This window comes from Podarcis melisellensis (genome assembly GCF_964234715.1).
Source record: "Podarcis melisellensis genome assembly, chromosome: 7".
NCBI classification, from domain to species: Eukaryota; Metazoa; Chordata; class Lepidosauria; order Squamata; family Lacertidae; genus Podarcis; species Podarcis melisellensis.
The window spans coordinates 18,432,104-18,450,040 of NC_138539.1; the positions used below are offsets into that span (position 1 = coordinate 18,432,104).

General features: G+C 40.1%; 1 protein-coding gene across 5 annotated transcripts in view; it reads left to right on the plus strand.

Moving 5' to 3' along the window:
- The window catches only part of CSMD3 (CUB and Sushi multiple domains 3), a 584,176-nt gene that overhangs the window by 398,293 nt on the left and 167,946 nt on the right, over positions 1 to 17,937 (plus strand). For all 5 annotated transcript variants that reach the window (XR_014170321.1, XM_081918582.1, XM_081918583.1 and 2 more), the window contains 4 exons: positions 5,438 to 5,594; positions 6,116 to 6,307; positions 7,614 to 7,740; positions 10,200 to 10,402. Coding sequence is in view for 4 of the 5 variants with exons in the window: in XM_081918582.1 (XP_081774708.1) it covers positions 5,438 to 5,594; positions 6,116 to 6,307; positions 7,614 to 7,740; positions 10,200 to 10,402 (679 nt within the window). In the remaining variant the exon portion in view is untranslated. The remainder of the gene's footprint in view (positions 1 to 5,437; positions 5,595 to 6,115; positions 6,308 to 7,613; positions 7,741 to 10,199; positions 10,403 to 17,937) is intronic.

Consider the following 17,937-nt stretch of genomic DNA (forward strand, 5'->3'; position numbering starts at 1 on the left):
CCAGACCGTGAAAATTGCCCTTCTGACAATATGGTTTTTGAACAATTTATGAACTTTAACCTTGTCATACCACAGATATGCATGCCACCCAAAAGCATTATCAAATCCCTCCAGGTCAAGGACATCGGTGTTCTCCAATAAAATCCAATCCTTCAACCAGCAGAGGGCTGCTGCTTCATAATATAACCTCAAGTCCGGCAGGGCAAACCCCCCTCTTTCTTTCGCATCTGTTAGTATTTTAAACTTTATTCGGGGCTTTTTGCCCTGCCAGACAAATTTAGATAAATCCCTCTGCCATCTTCCAAAACATTCCACCTTGTCCACGATCTGGAGGGCCTGAAACAGAAATAACATTTTCGGCAATACATTCATCTTTATAGCAGCTATTCTGCCCAACAAGGAAAGTTTCAGTCTTGACCATGTTTCCAAGTCTCTTTTGATCTCTGACCAACATTTCTCATAATTGTCCTTAAACAAATTCAAATTTTTGGAGGTCAAGTGCACCCCTAGATACTTTACTTTTTTAACCACATTTAATTCCGTTTCTTTTCTGAACTCCTCTATTTCAGTAGTTGTCAAATTTTTTGCTAGAACTTTAGTTTTTTGTTTGTTCAGCTTAAATCCCGCCACCCGACCAAAGTCAGAAATTAATTCTAACGCTCTTTTAGTACTAGAGGCTGGCTCCTGTAGTGTTAATACCAAGTCATCTGCAAATGCTTTCAGTTTATATTGTTTCTCTCCGACCACAATTCCCTGTGCCAACCGGTCATTTCTGATCATGTTCAATAGCACCTCCAGGACAGAAATAAACAACAGAGGAGATAGAGGGCACCCCTGTCGTGTTCCTTTTTCAATTTTAAACTCCTCTGTCACCACGTTGTTTACTATCAATTTAGCTTTTTGTTCTGAATAAATTGCTTCTATTCCATTTCAAACCCCCGCCCTACTCCCATCCTTTCCAAATTTTTCTTCATAAACAGCCAAGAAATGTTGTCAAAGGCCTTCTCCGCATCAATAAAAATCAACACCGCTCTTGTGTTTGAATTAATCTGTAAAAACTCCAAAATGTCGATGATGTTTCTTGTGTTGTCAAATAAATGCCTACCAGGGAGAAAGCCTGCTTGGTCCTTATGAATCACTTCATTTAAAACTTTCTTAAACCTACTTGCCAAAATATCTGCAAAAATTTTGTAATCCACATTTAGGAGTGAGATAGGACGGTAGTTTTTAAGTTGAGTTTTTTCAGATTCTAGTTTTGGGATCAACGTGATGAAAGCTTCTTTCCACGTTTCCGGTGCCTTCCTCCCCTCCATAATCTGGTTGCAAACTTCCAGCAATGGTTGTATCAATGAATCCTTCAATACCTTATAATATTTGGAAGTAAGTCCATCAGGTCCCGGAGATTTGCCCAGTTGAAGGTTCTGAATGGCGCATTCAATTTCTTGAGTTGTAATATTACAGTTCAGGATTGCTCTCATTTCCTGGGGTATTTTTTGTAATCCATTAGTTATAACAAATTGGTCCACCTCTGAGCTTTTTTGTGGCCTTTGAGAATAAAGTTCTTTGAAATATCTCTGGAAGGACTTTCTAATTTCATCGGGTTTCTGAACCATTCTCCCTTCGATCTCTAGATTTGTAACTGTGTTAAGTTTTTGTCTCTTTTTCAACTGCCAAGCCAACAATTTTCCACATTTGTTAGCAGATTCAAAGGATCTTTGTTTCATTTGTTTAATTTTCCATTCCACCTCTTGATTTATCAGTTTCGAATATTGTGCCTGGAAAAACTTCACTTCTCTCAATACTTCCTTTGATTTAGGCCTGGATCTCAGTTTTCTCTCTCCTTCTCTTATTCTCTCCAAGATCTTCTCCTTCTTTTCATTCCAGAGTCTTTTTTTAATCGTGTTCTGTTGTATTAGAAACCCTCTTATAACTGCTTTGCTTGCGTCCCAGATTATTCTTTTTTCCACATTTGTCTTTAAGTTTATTTCAAAATAGTCCTTTAAAACTTTTTGGGCCTTCTTAACAATCTCCTGATCTCTTAACAAAGCGTCATTCATTCTCCATCTGAACGATCCGGTTGTATTTAGTCTCAGTTCCATTCTCAAGGCGTTGTGGTCGGAGCAGGTTTTTGGGCAGATTTCCACTTTTCTGGTCTTAGGTGCCAGCCCTCTAGTTATCCATATTTGGTCGATTCGCGTCCATGTCATATGGGCCTCAGAAAAAAAAGTTCCTTCTTTCCCTAGAGGGTTCTTGATCCTCCATATGTCAATCAAATCCAAATTGTCAGTCATTTCAAAAAAGGTTTTTGGTAGTCTGCCATCTTTCGTTATATTAGCACTTTGTGACTTATCCATATTCACTGAGGCGACACCGTTCATGTCTCCCAACATGATAATGTTATTGTAGTCCAAATAGTCCAGCATAATCTCGTGCAGCTTCTTAAAAAATTCCGATTTTCCATCATTTGGGGCGTAGATTCCTAGAATTAAAAACTTTTCTCCTTGTGTCTGGATTTCAATTGCCAAGATTCTGCCCTGTTCATCTTTAAATACAAATTTTGGGGACAAGTTCTCCTTTGCATAAATCACCACTCCTCTTTTCTTAACTTTATCCGATGAAATAAATTCTTGGCCTAACCTTTTATTGATTAACACTTTTCTGTGGAGTCTTGTCACATGCGTTTCTTGCAGGCAAATAATGTCCAATTGTTCTTTTTTCAAAATATGAAATACTTTTCTGCGTTTTTCTGGAGAATTCCCGCCATTTATATTCCAACTAAGAAGCTGTAGAGACATCCCGGCCTACTTCTTGGGTATCACAGTTGGGTATCTAGTTTGTCGTCCTTTTCCGGAAGCTGTGGTGCCGGGCCGCCTCCAGATGGTATAGATCCTGGTGGCAATCCCGGTGGTGGAGGCCAGGAATCTGTAGCTCTCTTTTGGAGGTCCTCCTCGTTGTCGTGTAGGAACTTCTGGTGGTCTTCTGGTGTTTTAATTCTTACCTTCTTTCCTCTATAGGTGAATGACAGACCTTGAGGAAATTCCCACCTATAAGGGATTGCGTTGTATCTTAACAATTTGGCCAAGTCTGTGTATGTGGCTCTAAGGTCCAACAGATATTTAGGAATGTCTCTATAAATTTCTGCCCTTTTGCCTTCAACTTCCAGGGATTTTTTAAAATGTTGGCCTAATATCTTGTCTCTTTCCTCTCTTGTTCTCAAACAAACCAAACAGTCTCTGGACTTATCTTTCTTAACCGATCTTCCCAGTCTGAAGGCCGTCACAATCCTGAAATCTTTATCTTCTTCAACCCCCCAAAATTTAGAGAACAACTCCGTCAAGAATTTCTCTAGGTTGCCCTGTTCCAACTCTGGGACAGCCCTCAGCCTAAGATTACATTCCTTACTTTTCAGTTCCACCATTGATAGGTAGGCTTGCTGTTCTCCTACCTGTCTTTTCAAAGGTCTTACTTCCCCTTTGATCTCTTCCACCTTCTTGCACGCTTGCTCAGCTTTTTGATTGGCTTCCGCAGCTAGTTTGTAATTCTCCGCCGTAGCTCCTTGCAGTTTCTCAATAGCCTGAGTGTGCTGCGAAACCTGATCTGTTAACTTGCTGATAGTAGATGTAGCTCTATCAATTTTAGATGACTGATCGTCCACCTTCTTATTCAGAAGTGCCAGTTGTTCCAAAATTTGTTTCAAGACTGGATCAGTTCCTCCAGCTGCCATTTCTTCTGTAGCAGGCGTTTCAACTTCTTCCTCCTGCGCCGTCAGCACAGTTGGCACCGAGGATCTACGATGATGAATCAAGGTTGTTTGGACAAGCTGCCCAGCTCTCTTATCTTTTTTCTTTTCTTTAGCTTCCTCAGCTAAAGCTTCCTTAGCTTTAGCTGCTCTTGTTTTCGCTGGGCCACTCATTCCCCAGCTGCTGTTCAAGGTCAAATAGTCTTTCAATCCATGAGAAAGGCAAGCCCAGAGTATAAACAATTAAACCACAAAAAATCCCAATAGGATACAGTTCCCAGACCTCAATGCCTCCGCAAATCCACTAGGGGGGGTTTTCATAGGAAAGAAAGTTTCTTTTCCACCATCAAAGCTCCTATTTCAACTGAAGTCCCCAAGTTCAGAAAGGAGGCTTTCAGAAAGTTCTGTTTCAAATTAGTGCCACAAGGTAACGGAGAGGTTTCAATGACAGTATTAAAGCGATAGTGTATCCATCAATGCAACAGTTTATGTTAAGGAAAAAGTTTCAGCAGCCTGACAGTACTCCTTTACAACACTGGCAGTCCAATAACTCGGTTATCCCCTTCAATTCCACATCTCTTCACAGTAGGAGGAGGATTCTCTAACACAATGAACCAAAAAAATTTACTTCTTCACTCTTTTCAATTTCTAAAAACACACAGTCTAATGCCCCTTCTTACTTCTTTCAAAATCTCTTTTTAGCGCTTCAGCCCGCATCGGGTTCTTTTGCTTTGCTCTGATTAGCAGGACCGGAAGGCGGACTTCCTGTTACTCGCCTCCCGTTTTCAGCCGAAATAGACAAATTTAAATTAATCCTTAATCAGTTCTTTGATGCCCCTTACTCACGGGTAGATTGCAGCCAATTTCGATGTTTTTCAAGAAGAAAGGTCGGCGCTCATCAGCAACAGCAGCGCGGCTTCACTTCCGCGAAAAGAGCGATGAACTCACAGCGCCGCTCCCCCGTTCACGATCCGGAGCCTCTTACGAGGTCCCTTCCTCGCTTCTGGGGGGGCTTCTGGCACCCGCTGAGTCCCACGGCCACAGGCTCGCTCTGCCTGCGGTTTGTCTGAATGGGTCTCCGCTTCGCCGTAGCGGACGACCCTTTTTCGCGGAGCCCCTCTTCACTGAGTAAAGAGGACCGCCATTGCCGTTTTGCGCCGCCTCCGGAAGTCCGTTGTCCTTCCACCTTTCAACCAGTTAATCTGTTTGTTCCATTGTGATCTTTTTTGTTTGCTTTCAATATCAATCTGCAAAACTCCTTATTTAGTGAAATTCTTCAGTGGCTGCTTTCATATCACAACTGGAAAGAGATTGCAGTTATTTATTTATTTATTTGTTTGTTTGCTTGTTTGTTTCATGATGTGGAAATGAGTATACCAAATTATCACTTACTGTGTATGGATGCTAACATTAAAATATTGGCAGTGGCAAAGCAAGTGCAGGAATTAAACAAACAAGCAAACTCTGTGCTGAAATGGAAACCCTGTTCCTGGCTACTCCTGTGCAGGTTTTGGGTTTTTCTTTCTGTTTGAATTGACTTAGCTTAAAAAGAAGACAATGTTTAGAAAATATCCTGTGCCCAACATGTAATAAGGAAATGCAACAGCCTAGATCTGTTTCCTAATTGAAATATGGGACTTACTTTGCTGCTTCTCCGTTATGCCTATTTAAATTATGCAAGGCCAATTTGTTTTACAGATATATGATGGGAGGGATAATACAGCACACTTGCTAGGTGCATTCACTGGTGCTTCCCTGAGAGGATTGACACTGAGCAGTACTTCAAATCACCTTTGGCTTGAGTTTAATTCAGATTCTGAGGGAACAGATGAAGGTTTTCAGCTTGTTTATACCAGTAAGTATTTCAGAAAGTAGAACAAGGGATAGGGTACGGAAAAGCCATGACCACTCTGTTCCTCATCCTGAGAATGGGGCATGCAAGCTCATTTTGAATGGATAACAGACACTTCTACATTGTTGTTTTGGGGTGGGATTCAGTCACATACTGTCAAATACAAATTGCACAATGATGGTTGATTTGGAGCGCATGTGCAGCAAACCCACTTTATCTGTAACTCAGGTTTTTTTGGGGGGGGTGGGGGGATAATAAGGAAAGTGATGGGAAGATGCACGGGAAGTGTGAGACAACATTTTCAGGACACAACATTGCCTAATGCCCCCACAAACAGATCAGACTGAATGCAGAACAATTTGTACTTCAGCTTTGAATGTTCTTTTTGTTGGCATGTTCATGGCACAGAAATTAAATAATTTAGGTTTAAATACACACACATACACCCCTCTAAAATGAATGATGAATCATGTTCCAGCAAACTTCCTAGTTTGGTGACACTACCATTTTCTCCTCTTTCACAGGTTTTGAACTTTCTCATTGTGAGGATCCAGGTGTGCCACAATTTGGGTACAAGATAAGTGATCAAGGCCACTTTGCCGGCAGCACCATCATTTATGGATGCAATCCTGGTTACACACTCCATGGAAGCAGCCTTCTTAAGTGCATGACTGGAGAAAGAAGGGCATGGGACTATCCTTTGCCATCTTGTATCGGTACTAGATTTCTCTTTAGCTTTAACATTTGCCTTTATCCCGGTCCAGTGTCACCAAGCAAGCTTTGTGGTTGAGCAGAGATTTGATCCTGGATTACTGCATATCTGGAGAGGACTGTCCTTCAGGGACAACTGCGGACATGAAACCAAGCCTAACAAGGAAGTGCTCTGACCATAACAAAGGAGTTATGTCAACCTCCCCCTATTTTCAAATTATCCTACCTAAGCCCTGGGGCAAAGACCAAATTGAGGAATACTTTGCTCTGTCAATAATAAGTAAAGAGAGCACCATAACTGTCAGGGAAGCCATGAAGTCCAAAGATAGATCACTATGGTGTAGATGCTAAATTCTCCAGAATGGTTTTCCTGGAGTTCGCCAATACCATACTCAGCCAGTTTGGTTAGGGTAGCTTCTGGGCAGTAGCTATTTTTATTACCGGCATGAAGAGGGAGGTTTGTTTCTAGAAATGCATCCTGTGGGAGGGAAAGTTTACCTATTACTTTCCCACCCCTGAATGGAATGGAAATTGCTCCTGTCACTAAGATCCTTCATCTCTTTGGTGACAGTTTCATTCCCAGTAGCAGTTTCCAACTCCCTAAATTGCGCCACAGATTAAAGTTGCCAACTAAAAGATAGAATTCCTACTCTGTTTTTACTCTTCCTCTGAGAGGGGATCTAAGATAAACAGATGACACAATGAGCATGATTTACCTGGTGATCTGGGCGACAGGAAGACAGGTCACAGTTTATGATACGGATAATGCAAAATGGACAGAAATGACAAACTTTTTAAAGGTTTAGAAATGGGGGCGAGGGGAGATGCCCCTCTACCAACTTGTTCATGAGTATGGCAAACCAACCCTTAAACCTCAAGAAATTTCACTGAAATTTTGTATCCCCTCAAAGAAAACAGCAGAAATCCCTTCTTCGTTTTCACACAATGGAAATGTTTCCACACTAATGGGAATGAATGTTTGGCTCATCACTTATACAGACATTTTGGCTGATAGACAACCTTTCTCTTCCTTCTAATGCCAAAGAGAAAGTATCCGATTCTATGCAGATAATGGTTGAATTATGATAATCATTTTTTAAAATAATAAAAATCATGCCATTAGGAATTTGACGTCACATTTGATCTCATAACATTAGGACAAGAGTATTTTTGACTAGTATCCAGCTCTCTAACATAATATAATTGGTCATGAACTGTGAAATAAAGAAATAATTTGTTATAAACGAAAGGTAGAACAGAAATATTAATAGAAACTTTATCAGAAATAATTTTCTAATTTGTTTTTACTAGCTGAGTGTGGAGGTCGTTTTAAAGGAGAATCCTCAGGAAGAATCTTATCTCCAGGCTATCCTTTTCCTTATGACAATAATCTGCGGTGTATGTGGATGATTGAAGTTGATCCAGGAAACATTGTCAGGTACTTCAATGTGATCTTATTTTGTGGAGAACCAAAGTTTCAAAATAAGAAACGTGGCCTGTAAAATTTTCATTGGCATTCCAAGGGCTCTTTTCTTTTCTTTTCTTTTCTTTTCTTTTCTTTTCTTTTCTTTTTTAACTTTCAATTTTGCTCAGTATTTAAGTAACAGCCTGAGTTCTGAGAGCAGCTATATGCACTTACAGAAGCAAACATATAAAGATGACCTAGATGTACATTGGACAAGTGGGCCTTTGTCCTGGGCAAAGAGAATTCAGTAGTATCCATTAATCAGTTTAACTTAGATTCCACACTATCCCATGTAAGCAGAGCAGCCTGCATCAATTTTTCTATGTGTTAATAATTCTGTCTCCAAGGCACTTCCAAGCTAAAGCAGTTGAATAGTTTGGAAGCTAAAGGAGAACATCTTTAAAACAACAACAACAACACACCTTTGTAATTGTAGATCTATTTTTAAACAAAACACACTTCACATTATAATTAACGAGTCCAAAGAGCAGTTCCAAAAAAATATTGTTTGCAGGCAGTCACCTTCTAAAAACCTGATGTTAAAGAAGTATAGAAGAGTTAACTGGGGTGTCTGATAGGTTTTATTGAGCTCTGTGCTGGTGGGAAATAGATCTTCATGCCCTGAAAGTAGAATGTCTCTCTGCTCCAGCAACAGTGTCAACTCTCCTTGGGAATCGTGGGAAAAGATGCTGCTGTGGGATATTGCTGGGAGGGGATCAGAGCTCACTTTCATTTGACATGTGATGTGACGGTATGTCTGGAATGCTGTCCTTCCATTGCATAGTAATGTTTCATGCAGATCCCAACAATTTATCACATTGTCCAGGAATAACTGCCATGATAAAAATGAAGAACTGAAGTCAAGGTCTAAATGCACTTAATATATTTATTTAATGCATGTATGCAATAATATGAAACTATAAAAGGTAAAGGGACGCCTTACAATTAAGTCCAGTTGCGAACGACTCTGGGGTTGTGGCGCTCATCTCGCTTTACAGGCTGAGGGAGCCGGTGTTTGTCCGCTTCTGCAGAGAGTTTTTCCGGGTCATGTGGCTAGCATGACTAAGCCGCTTCTGGCGAAACCAGAGCAACACACGGAAACGCTATTTACCTTCCCGCCAGGGCAGTACCTATTTATCTACTTGCACTGTGTGCTTTCAAACTGCTAGATTGTCAGGAGCTGGGACTGAACAATGGGAGCTCACCCCATTGCGGGGATTCGAACTGCCAACCATTCCATTGGCATGCCCAAGCGACACAGTGGTTTAACCCACAGTGCCACCCACGTCCCATATATGAAACTATATTCAAATACAATATCCAGCCGGTAGTCAATAGACTATGCAGTAATAGCTGAATAACCTTGTATGGTTTTACAACATTTTATGGTTTGTATGGTTTTACATACATAGTGTATTATCCTTACGGGGTCTTCGCTGCGAGCACATTCATCCGGTGCTATACCAGCTGCACTGGCTCCTGGTGGAGTACAGGATCAGGTTTAAGGTGCTGGTTTTAACCTTCAAAGCCCTATACGGCCTAGGACCCTCGTACCTATGGGACCGCCTCTCCTGGTATGGCCCACAGAGGAACTTACGGTCTTCAAATAAAAACATCTTGAAGGTTCCAGGCCACAGAGAGGTTAGGATGGCCTCAACTAGAGCCAGGGCTTTTTCGGCTGCGGCTCCAACCTGGTGGAACACTCTGTCACAAGAGACAAGGGCCCTGCAGGACTTGACATCTTTCTGCAGGGCCTGCAAGACAGAGCTGTTCCACCAGGCCTTTGGTCAGGGCGCAGCCTGACTCCCTTCTTTGGCAATCTTTACAAAACTTTAGTTTATGGTTGCCATCAATTTTGATTTTAATTAATTTTTATAATGTTTTTATAATGTTGCACTGTTTTAGTGTTGTTACCGTCCTGAGCCCGGCTTCGGCTGGGGAGGGCGGGATATAAATAAAATTTATTATTATTATTATTATTATTATTATTATTATTATTATTATTATTATTATTATCTTGCATGCTCTCAAAATAGATGGCACTGAGAAAGACTCTTCAGAGTCAAAACACATTTGGCAAGGCATTAGAAATGCAGCCTCTGTAATCATTGTGTTGCAAGGCTTTGGACAGTTAACATCTTTGTTCATTAATTTGCTTTGAATTATTGCATATATGTGTTAAAAAATAAATTAAGTGCAATTAGACCTTGACATCAATGGTTTATTTGTAGTCAAAGGTTACACTGCCTAAGCTTTAACTTTTGGGAACATAAATTTTGGCTGCAGTCCTATAGCTGCTCACCTGGGAGCGAGCCCTATTCAGCTCATTGGGAAATTTTAAGTAGGCATGTAGAGAAGTGCACCATTTGTTGCAACGATTTTCTTGCAATTATAAGTTATGCGGATTGTTAAACCACTGATGTTGTTAACAGCCTCCAGTTTCTAGCATTTGATACTGAAGCATCACATGATATTCTACGTGTCTGGGATGGTCCACCTGAAAACGATATGCTGTTAAAAGAAATTAGTGGCTCTCTTATTCCAGAAGGCATCCACAGCACTCTCAACATAGTTACAATCCAGTTTGACACAGACTTCTATATCAGCAAATCTGGATTTGCCATTCAGTTTTCAAGTAAGTTCATATATGTATATTACTGTAGAATGGTTCTCATTTGACTAGATTTTGTTTCTTCCCATTTTGAAGTCAATGGTAGAAGCTGATATAGAGTAATCCACAGGTTAGTAGATGTTGTCTTTCATTTTTTTGGACTGTGACAGACGCAATCATATTTATGAACAAATGCATAACCATTTATATTTTTTGAAAATAGAAGATGAGGTGGACAGCTAAAGAACAATGCTCTCCCATGTCATTGTTTGTCCTCTCTTTTTATTTATATCTCTATATATTTGTAGATTTTTTATTATTACTTAACAATGTTAAGTGATACCTGGACATGTCTCAATTCTATAAGGCCTTGAGTTCAATGTCTGTACAAATTTTTGTTTTGTCCTACATAAGCCTTTGTGATTAGATTGAAAAGTTCTGCTGCATAGTTTCTTGGACATTAATATGTATTTAAATATAACTGTCATATAATATGTATTTAAATAAGTGACTGAAGCTTTATCTGGGATTTAAGGTTATTTCACGGCAACATTACCATATATTGAGATTTGCTTTGAAGGCCGTCTTGCAGGTACACCTACTACCTAAGGCAGTTTTTCCTCAAACTTGGGTACCCAGCTGCTGTTGGACTACAACTCACATCATCCCTAGCTAGCAGGACTAGTAGTCAGGGATGATGGGAGTTGTAGTCCAACAACAGCTCGGGACCCAAGTTTGAGAAACACAGACCAAAGGTGAGGCAGGTAACTACTTGAGAGAGGACTTTTTCAGTTGTGATACCTTCTTGAGGAATTTGCTCTCCAGGAAAGCTTACTTGGTGTTCTTTCTGTTGTCTTTTAAGTACTAGTTGACAAATTTATTATTTCTCCATGCGTTTTAATAGTGCTTTTAAAATCTTTGCTGGTTTTTTCCCCAAGGGAAAGGATTGCTCTGAAAATCCTTTGTGCGCACACAGAATGTCACAGGGAGTACACTACTTCCTGAAATATAATATGTCATAGAATCCGATCTGTGATTTTAAATAAATTAGAGATCTCTACTGCTACAACAGTAAAAGCTCAACATAATTTTATAGTGGGTTTTCTTGGCTGCTTTAGCTGCCACAGATCTTGAGTACTTTATCTTTAATCTGTGGCTGGTAGCTGAGCAGATTCCTAATAGTTTTTTACTGATGTGGAGATATCTGTATATTTGCAACGCTCTTGCTGTGAATGTCAATTTTTAAATTGTAAGCTGCCTTCTCTCTTAAATATGAAATGCAGTCATTTATTTTCAAATGTCTGCTTCTCATGAAGAAAAGGGCTACTGAGAGCCCAAGAAGATCTTGGTGTGTCGGGGGTGGGGGATGACACCCAATAGGTTTGGGTTCCTCTAAGGCAAGGACACACAACAATTGTCAGCACTCTCTGTTCAGTGTTTTAATTCTAAATGAGGAGAGGAACAAAACATGCCCTTTAAAAAAAGTCATATCCATTTTCTCGGATGCAAAACAAATGACCTTTTGCCAGACAGACAATATTGTATTGTTCCTTCCCCACACAATTTCCCGCATAAATGTATATGGCAGGAGTGAGACTAATGTAGACTGTTGTTCTCAAACTAGAATTTTGCCTTCTTTCTTCTTCTTCTTTTTTTAATGAACAATTGTTCCTCAGCGTAGTTGGTTGACTTGCTGCTCTGATTACTGTATAAAATGCAGTGCCCTGGTTGTAATACCCTTGTCACTCTTAGTGACCAGTTCCTTTCTCCAAAATGTTTGTTGTTTGTGAAGTGTTTTTGGTTTTTGATTATATATGTTGCTATAAAACAGAGGAAGGCAGTCACAGGATCATACAATTGTAGCATTGGAAAGGACCCTGACGATCACCTAGCTTCCCTTGCAATGCAGGAATCTCAACTGAAGCATCCACGACAAGTGGCCATCCTACTTCTGCTTAAAACATCCAATGAAGGAGAGTCCACCACCTTCTAAGAGAGTCCATCCCACTTTCTAACAGCTCTTACCATCAGAAAGTTTATTTGAAGTGTCCTTTCTTGTAACCATAAAGAAGGCTGATTGCCGAAGAATTGATGCTTTTGAATTATGGTGCTGGAGGAGACTCTTGAGAGTCCCATGGACTGTAAGAAGATCAAACCTATCCATTCTGAAGGAAATCAGCCCTGATTTTTCACTGGAAGGACAGATCCTGAAGCTAAGGCTCCAATACTTTGGCCACCTCATGAGAAGAGAAGACTCCCTAGAAAAGACCCTGATGTTGGGGAAGATTGAGGGCACAAGGAGAAGGGGACGACAGAGGATGAAATGATTGGACAGTGTTCTTGAAGCTACCAACATGAGTCTGACCAAACTGCAGGAGGCAGTGGAAGACAGGAGTGCCTGGCGTGCTCTGGTCCATGGGGTCATGAAGAGTCAGACACGACTAAATGACTAAAAAAAAAAACAAATTCTTGTAACTTGAAGCCATTATTCAAGTCTTACCCAAGCTTGCTCCATCTTCCATGTGACAATTCTTTAGATATTTGAAGAGGGTTGTTATATCACCTCTTATTCAGGCTAAACCTACTCCCTCAGCCGTTCCTCAGAAGGCTCGCCCATTTTAGTTGCCCTCTGCACATATTCCAGCTTGCCAATATCCTTTTTAAACTGTGGCACCTGGAACTGGACAGACTACTCCATATCAATGGCCCAAGAATCACATGTGTATCCCATGTCCTAATTTCATGCCAAATTTGTCTTAATTTCAGGTGGGTGGCAAGGTGGGTAAAATGAGAGACAAGGGGGTGGCAGAAATATCGAAAGGGAGAAGGGTAATGCAGAGATATATAAAGAAAGCATATGGAAAGAGAATAAGGGGATGCCCCACCCACCTTTGATGTCAGCCCCATTCACTGCTGGAATGTGGACCTCAACAGACTACTTTGGCCATTGATTGAAAAGAAGGTTCCCCATGCCTACTATAAAAAGTTCCATTTTTGCTACTACAGTACTGGAGCATTCAGGCAGTGCCAGTTTTTCAGATGAAACCAAGCAATGTCATTTTGCTTTATAGTGAGTGTTTCACATCAAAATGAATGTAACAATTGGTTTATATAAGGTCAGCGCTGGCAATGTCTTTGTTCCCTTGACAATTTTCTGAGTGGTGGCTTTAAAAGCCAAATCCTAATGCTGAGTGTATGAACTAGCTGTTCTCGGAGTCAGATAAATTTGCTAGTGGTCTTATTAAAGAAATATAAAAATATATACCACATCTCTGAGATTATTATTTTTTCCACTTTCAAGATAAAATTAGTCAGTCTGATATATTAGTTGGCCTTTTCATACCATCAAATTGAAATCACTCTAGATCCTCACACTTCTTTTTGATGACGCGAAACTATATTTTATTAAACCACAAAAAAATGCTTTTTATCTGACCCAAATGCAGAATCACAATATCAAAGGGTGGAAATACTCGTACACTCAATTTCTGAGAGATTCTCTTTATCTTTCTCATTAATCCTTTCTCTTTCGTTAATCTTCTCTCTTTCATTAAATTCTTTTAAAGTTGACATCTGATCTAAATGGCATGCAAGATAGTCAGAATGTCACCGTAGTAATCATTGGTAAGATTCAATGGCTTTGAATTGTTGACAGTCAAAATTCTTTGAAGATTTGGATTACTGCATGTATCCTAGTTTCCCTTTGCTGGTATATATATATCTACCCATGCGATCCTAGCTGTACAGCAGTTTTTCACCAAGAAAGCAGATCCCAGATTCATGGTACCAATTGTTGAGCGGTTTCAGGCTTTCTAGGTAAACAAAGTTCCAGTTACAGATAGGTAGCCGTGTTGGTCTGCCATAGTCAAAACTGGAAGGTACCAATTGTTGAGCGGTTTCAGGCTTTCTAGGTAAACAAAGTTCCAGTTACAGATAGGTAGCCGTGTTGGTCTGCCATAGTCAAAACTGGAAGGATTTTTTTTGTTTTAGGTAAACAAAGGGTCTCTTTCCCTGATAGGTTAGCCAAAGCCCCAGGTCACATTGGGCAATTAAAGACACCTTGTGCAAATGTGTCAATACTTGAACTTCATTTAGCAAGTCAAGAGTCTCCATGGTCTTTATATTCCTTACAACTTTTCTGACTGAGCCTTTTAGAACATAAGAAAAGCCCCAGGTAATCAGACAGAATGTTCTTCTAGTCACTTTTGCAGAGAGGCCAAGCAAATCCCTCTAGAAAACCCATGAGCAGCGAAGTATCCAAGTTACTTTTGCAGCAGCTTGATTTCAGTGACATGTTGCTTCTGAAGACTGAGGTTCTGCTCACTTGGCTTTATTAGATTCATTACTTTTGCTTTTAACAGATGCTTGCATACAGATCCCCCCCCCAGTTTGACTTGTGCTGTTCCTTGCACACAAGGACCTCTGACAAGCCCCAAATCCCTCTGAGGCACTCCCATTTTGGCTCAGGATTTATCCAGACCTGACGTACATCATTAGCTAGTAGTGCAAAATGAACTAGGGAGATGGATAGATATATACTGAACTTGGTTTCTATCATTGTACTTCATTGGAAAGCAAGTGGCTTTATATGAACTAGAGAGGCAGATGTGTGCATCTGTGTTTGTGAGTATGAGTGTGAGAAAGGGGAGAGTGACGGATAAATATTATGGCCTACCTATCTAAGGGATGTGGGTGGTGCTGTGGGTTAAACCACAGAGCCTAGGACTTGCCGATCAGAAGGTCGGTGGTTCGAATCCCCACGACTGGGTGAGCTCCTGTTGCTCGGTCCCTGCTCCTGCCAACCTAGCAGTTTGAAAGCATGCCAAAGTGCAAGTAGATAAATAGGTACTGCTCTGGTGGGATGGTAAACGGCATTTCCGTGCGCTGCTCTGGTTCGCCAGAAGTGGCTTAGTCATGCTGGCCACATGACCCGGAAGCTGTACGCCGGCTCCCTCGGCCAATAAAGTGAGATGAGCACCACAACCTCAGAGTCGGTCATGACTGGACCTAATGGTCAGGGGTCCCTTTACCTTTACCTTTTACCTATCTAAAATGAAGTTTCCTTGAGGATTAAAGTAGATTTGATATAGTATGGCCCAATCTGGGCTATTCAGAATATAAGGGAATGGAGGGTTAAATTGCAGTCTGGGTGGATATAAGGGAGAAGATTACTCTCCCCTCCCTTTTGCCCCTGAAAATGTTTTTTAAAAGTATTTCCCACCCAATTGGAGCTGCTTCTTTTCAGAGCTCAGGAAGAAGTTAAACTAGTAAGAAGAAATGGAGGACTGATTTAGATTCCTTCTCTCAACCATTCTAACTGCATGGGTACTTAATAAGGATTCAGTGTTGACCCAGTCAGGTCTCCCATATTCCTGCCGCTGTTCCATCCAGATTGGTACTGGGACCAGTACAAGTATAAGCTCTCAAGCATGTTGAGGATTTTAACCGCAGTAGCTAGAAAATATTAAAATAGGGTGGGGGTGGGGATCATAAAATGAAAAATTCACTGAGAGCAAGAAATGGTGCTGAAGCAAACTGCAGAACATTTACAAGTGGAATGATTGTAAATTAGTCTTGGGAAACATTTAATTTAATATTTCCATTTAATGACCTTGGCAATGGATAAAGGAATGAATTCATGAAAATTGCTAATGGTACAAAGTTGGGAGGCATTGGTGAAACAGAGAGGATAGAAAAATTCAGCCGTACTATATAACTTCACGGAATGCAGTAATTGAAAAGGAATGAAACTAGATAGTACAAAGTATAGGAAAAATGCATTTGGAGACTAATATGAAGCTAACACCGCCGGTCTGCTTGAAACAGACATTTTGAAGATGGTAGAAGAGAGGGACCTGGTGATTTATTCATCACAGAATGATGATGAATCATGAATGTGAAATAGCTACAAGGAAAGCAAATGTGCTTCTAAGATGTATTAGGTGAGGCAACCCAAGAAAATGCAGGGAATTATTAATTCCACTGTGGAAAAGCATTTTGAATACCTTTTGCAGTTATTCTGACTGAAAGTAAACAAATCAAAACTAGAAGTGCAAACTAGATACAGACTAGGAAAGAAAAAGGACAAGTTTGCTTAGCTTTTAAATTTAAAGGAATTGTGTATTTTTAAACTTGCCACAATACTTGAACTATTCTGCTGGATGTGCACCATTTTAATCTTGATGTTTTAATTGTTAGTCTTGTTAACACTTATAGGTAATCATGTAAGAAGGCAGGAATAGTGGTTTTAGCCAAGGTGAAACCTGATGATTCTGTAGGGACCGAGTTTCCCTTGAAAACGTATTTCTCCAGTAAGAACCTAGATGGAATCATGATGGATCAGGCCTTAAGGCCAGCTAGTCCAGCATCCTCTGACCCACACATTAGTCCAAGAGATATTGTCCATTTATAGGGTTGCTGTATTTCAAGAGGTAAAAATCCGGGCACAAAAAGTTGTTGAGCCTGATATCCAGAAAAGTCTGGTTACATTCCAAAATTTACAAGTGGCTCTTTACTACTTGCATTTGTCTTAATTTTGGCAACTTCTTTGACTGGGAAGTGTTTCCATTTTGACTATAATCTGTGCAATACAACCAGAGAACTAGGATTCCGGTGCTGGCCTCTTGAAGAGAAATCACACATATACTGTACTTTGAACTTTAGCCACTTCATCTCGAGATGAGACACAATAGGACTCCTATCTTCTAATCTTGTAGAGAAGCACAAAGTAGAAGACAGCGAGGACAGCTTCCATTGAGCAAGTTGCTCTGAGAAGCAACACAATTAACAGGAAACTAAAATATTATCTTAAAGATTTCAAAATAGAACATGTTTGTTCATGGAAATCATTCCATAATTGAGAGCAGAGATCTTCGGTGCCAGGGAGCAGGAAATATAATCTTTGAGATAACCATGTTTAGATAACAAGCTCTGTGTCAATTTATAGGCACCCTAGTATACATCAAAAAAGTTAGCTGAATGATAGCTTAAGTATTTCAATAACAAGTTATAATGCAATACAATATCAGGCACACATATGCACATTTATAAAGGGTTGTGTTTTCTGAGCTTTGTAGCTTTATTTCAAGACTTCATTGCAGGTCTCATTGCAAGGTTATAAGAGACTTTATCTGTTGAAATTTGTGCATACTGTACCAATTTTCATGGAAAGAATGAAAGAGGTGTTTTAGATAACTAATAGAAACTAATAGAAACAATGGGATGCAACCCACATTCCAGTATGAATTTAGGTTATTGGACACAAAATAGGAACTCAGGAAGGCTAGATAGGAGAGAGAATGAGAACAATACAATGCAAAACTATGAAACATGAGGAGAACGGGAAGATTAAAGCAAGATCTAATATTTTGTTGGAGAACAGTAATTTTGAAAGGAGGGGAAATGTAGTTAAATATAGCAGAAAACCAGCTTTGAGCAACTGAACAGGGAAAACAATTGTTCTAAGTCTTGTGTACAGTAGTGTCAATAATCTGTTAGTTTTTAACATTAGTCTCATGTTCTCCTGGAAACACCATGTGCTCAGTTAGCACCAGTATGAT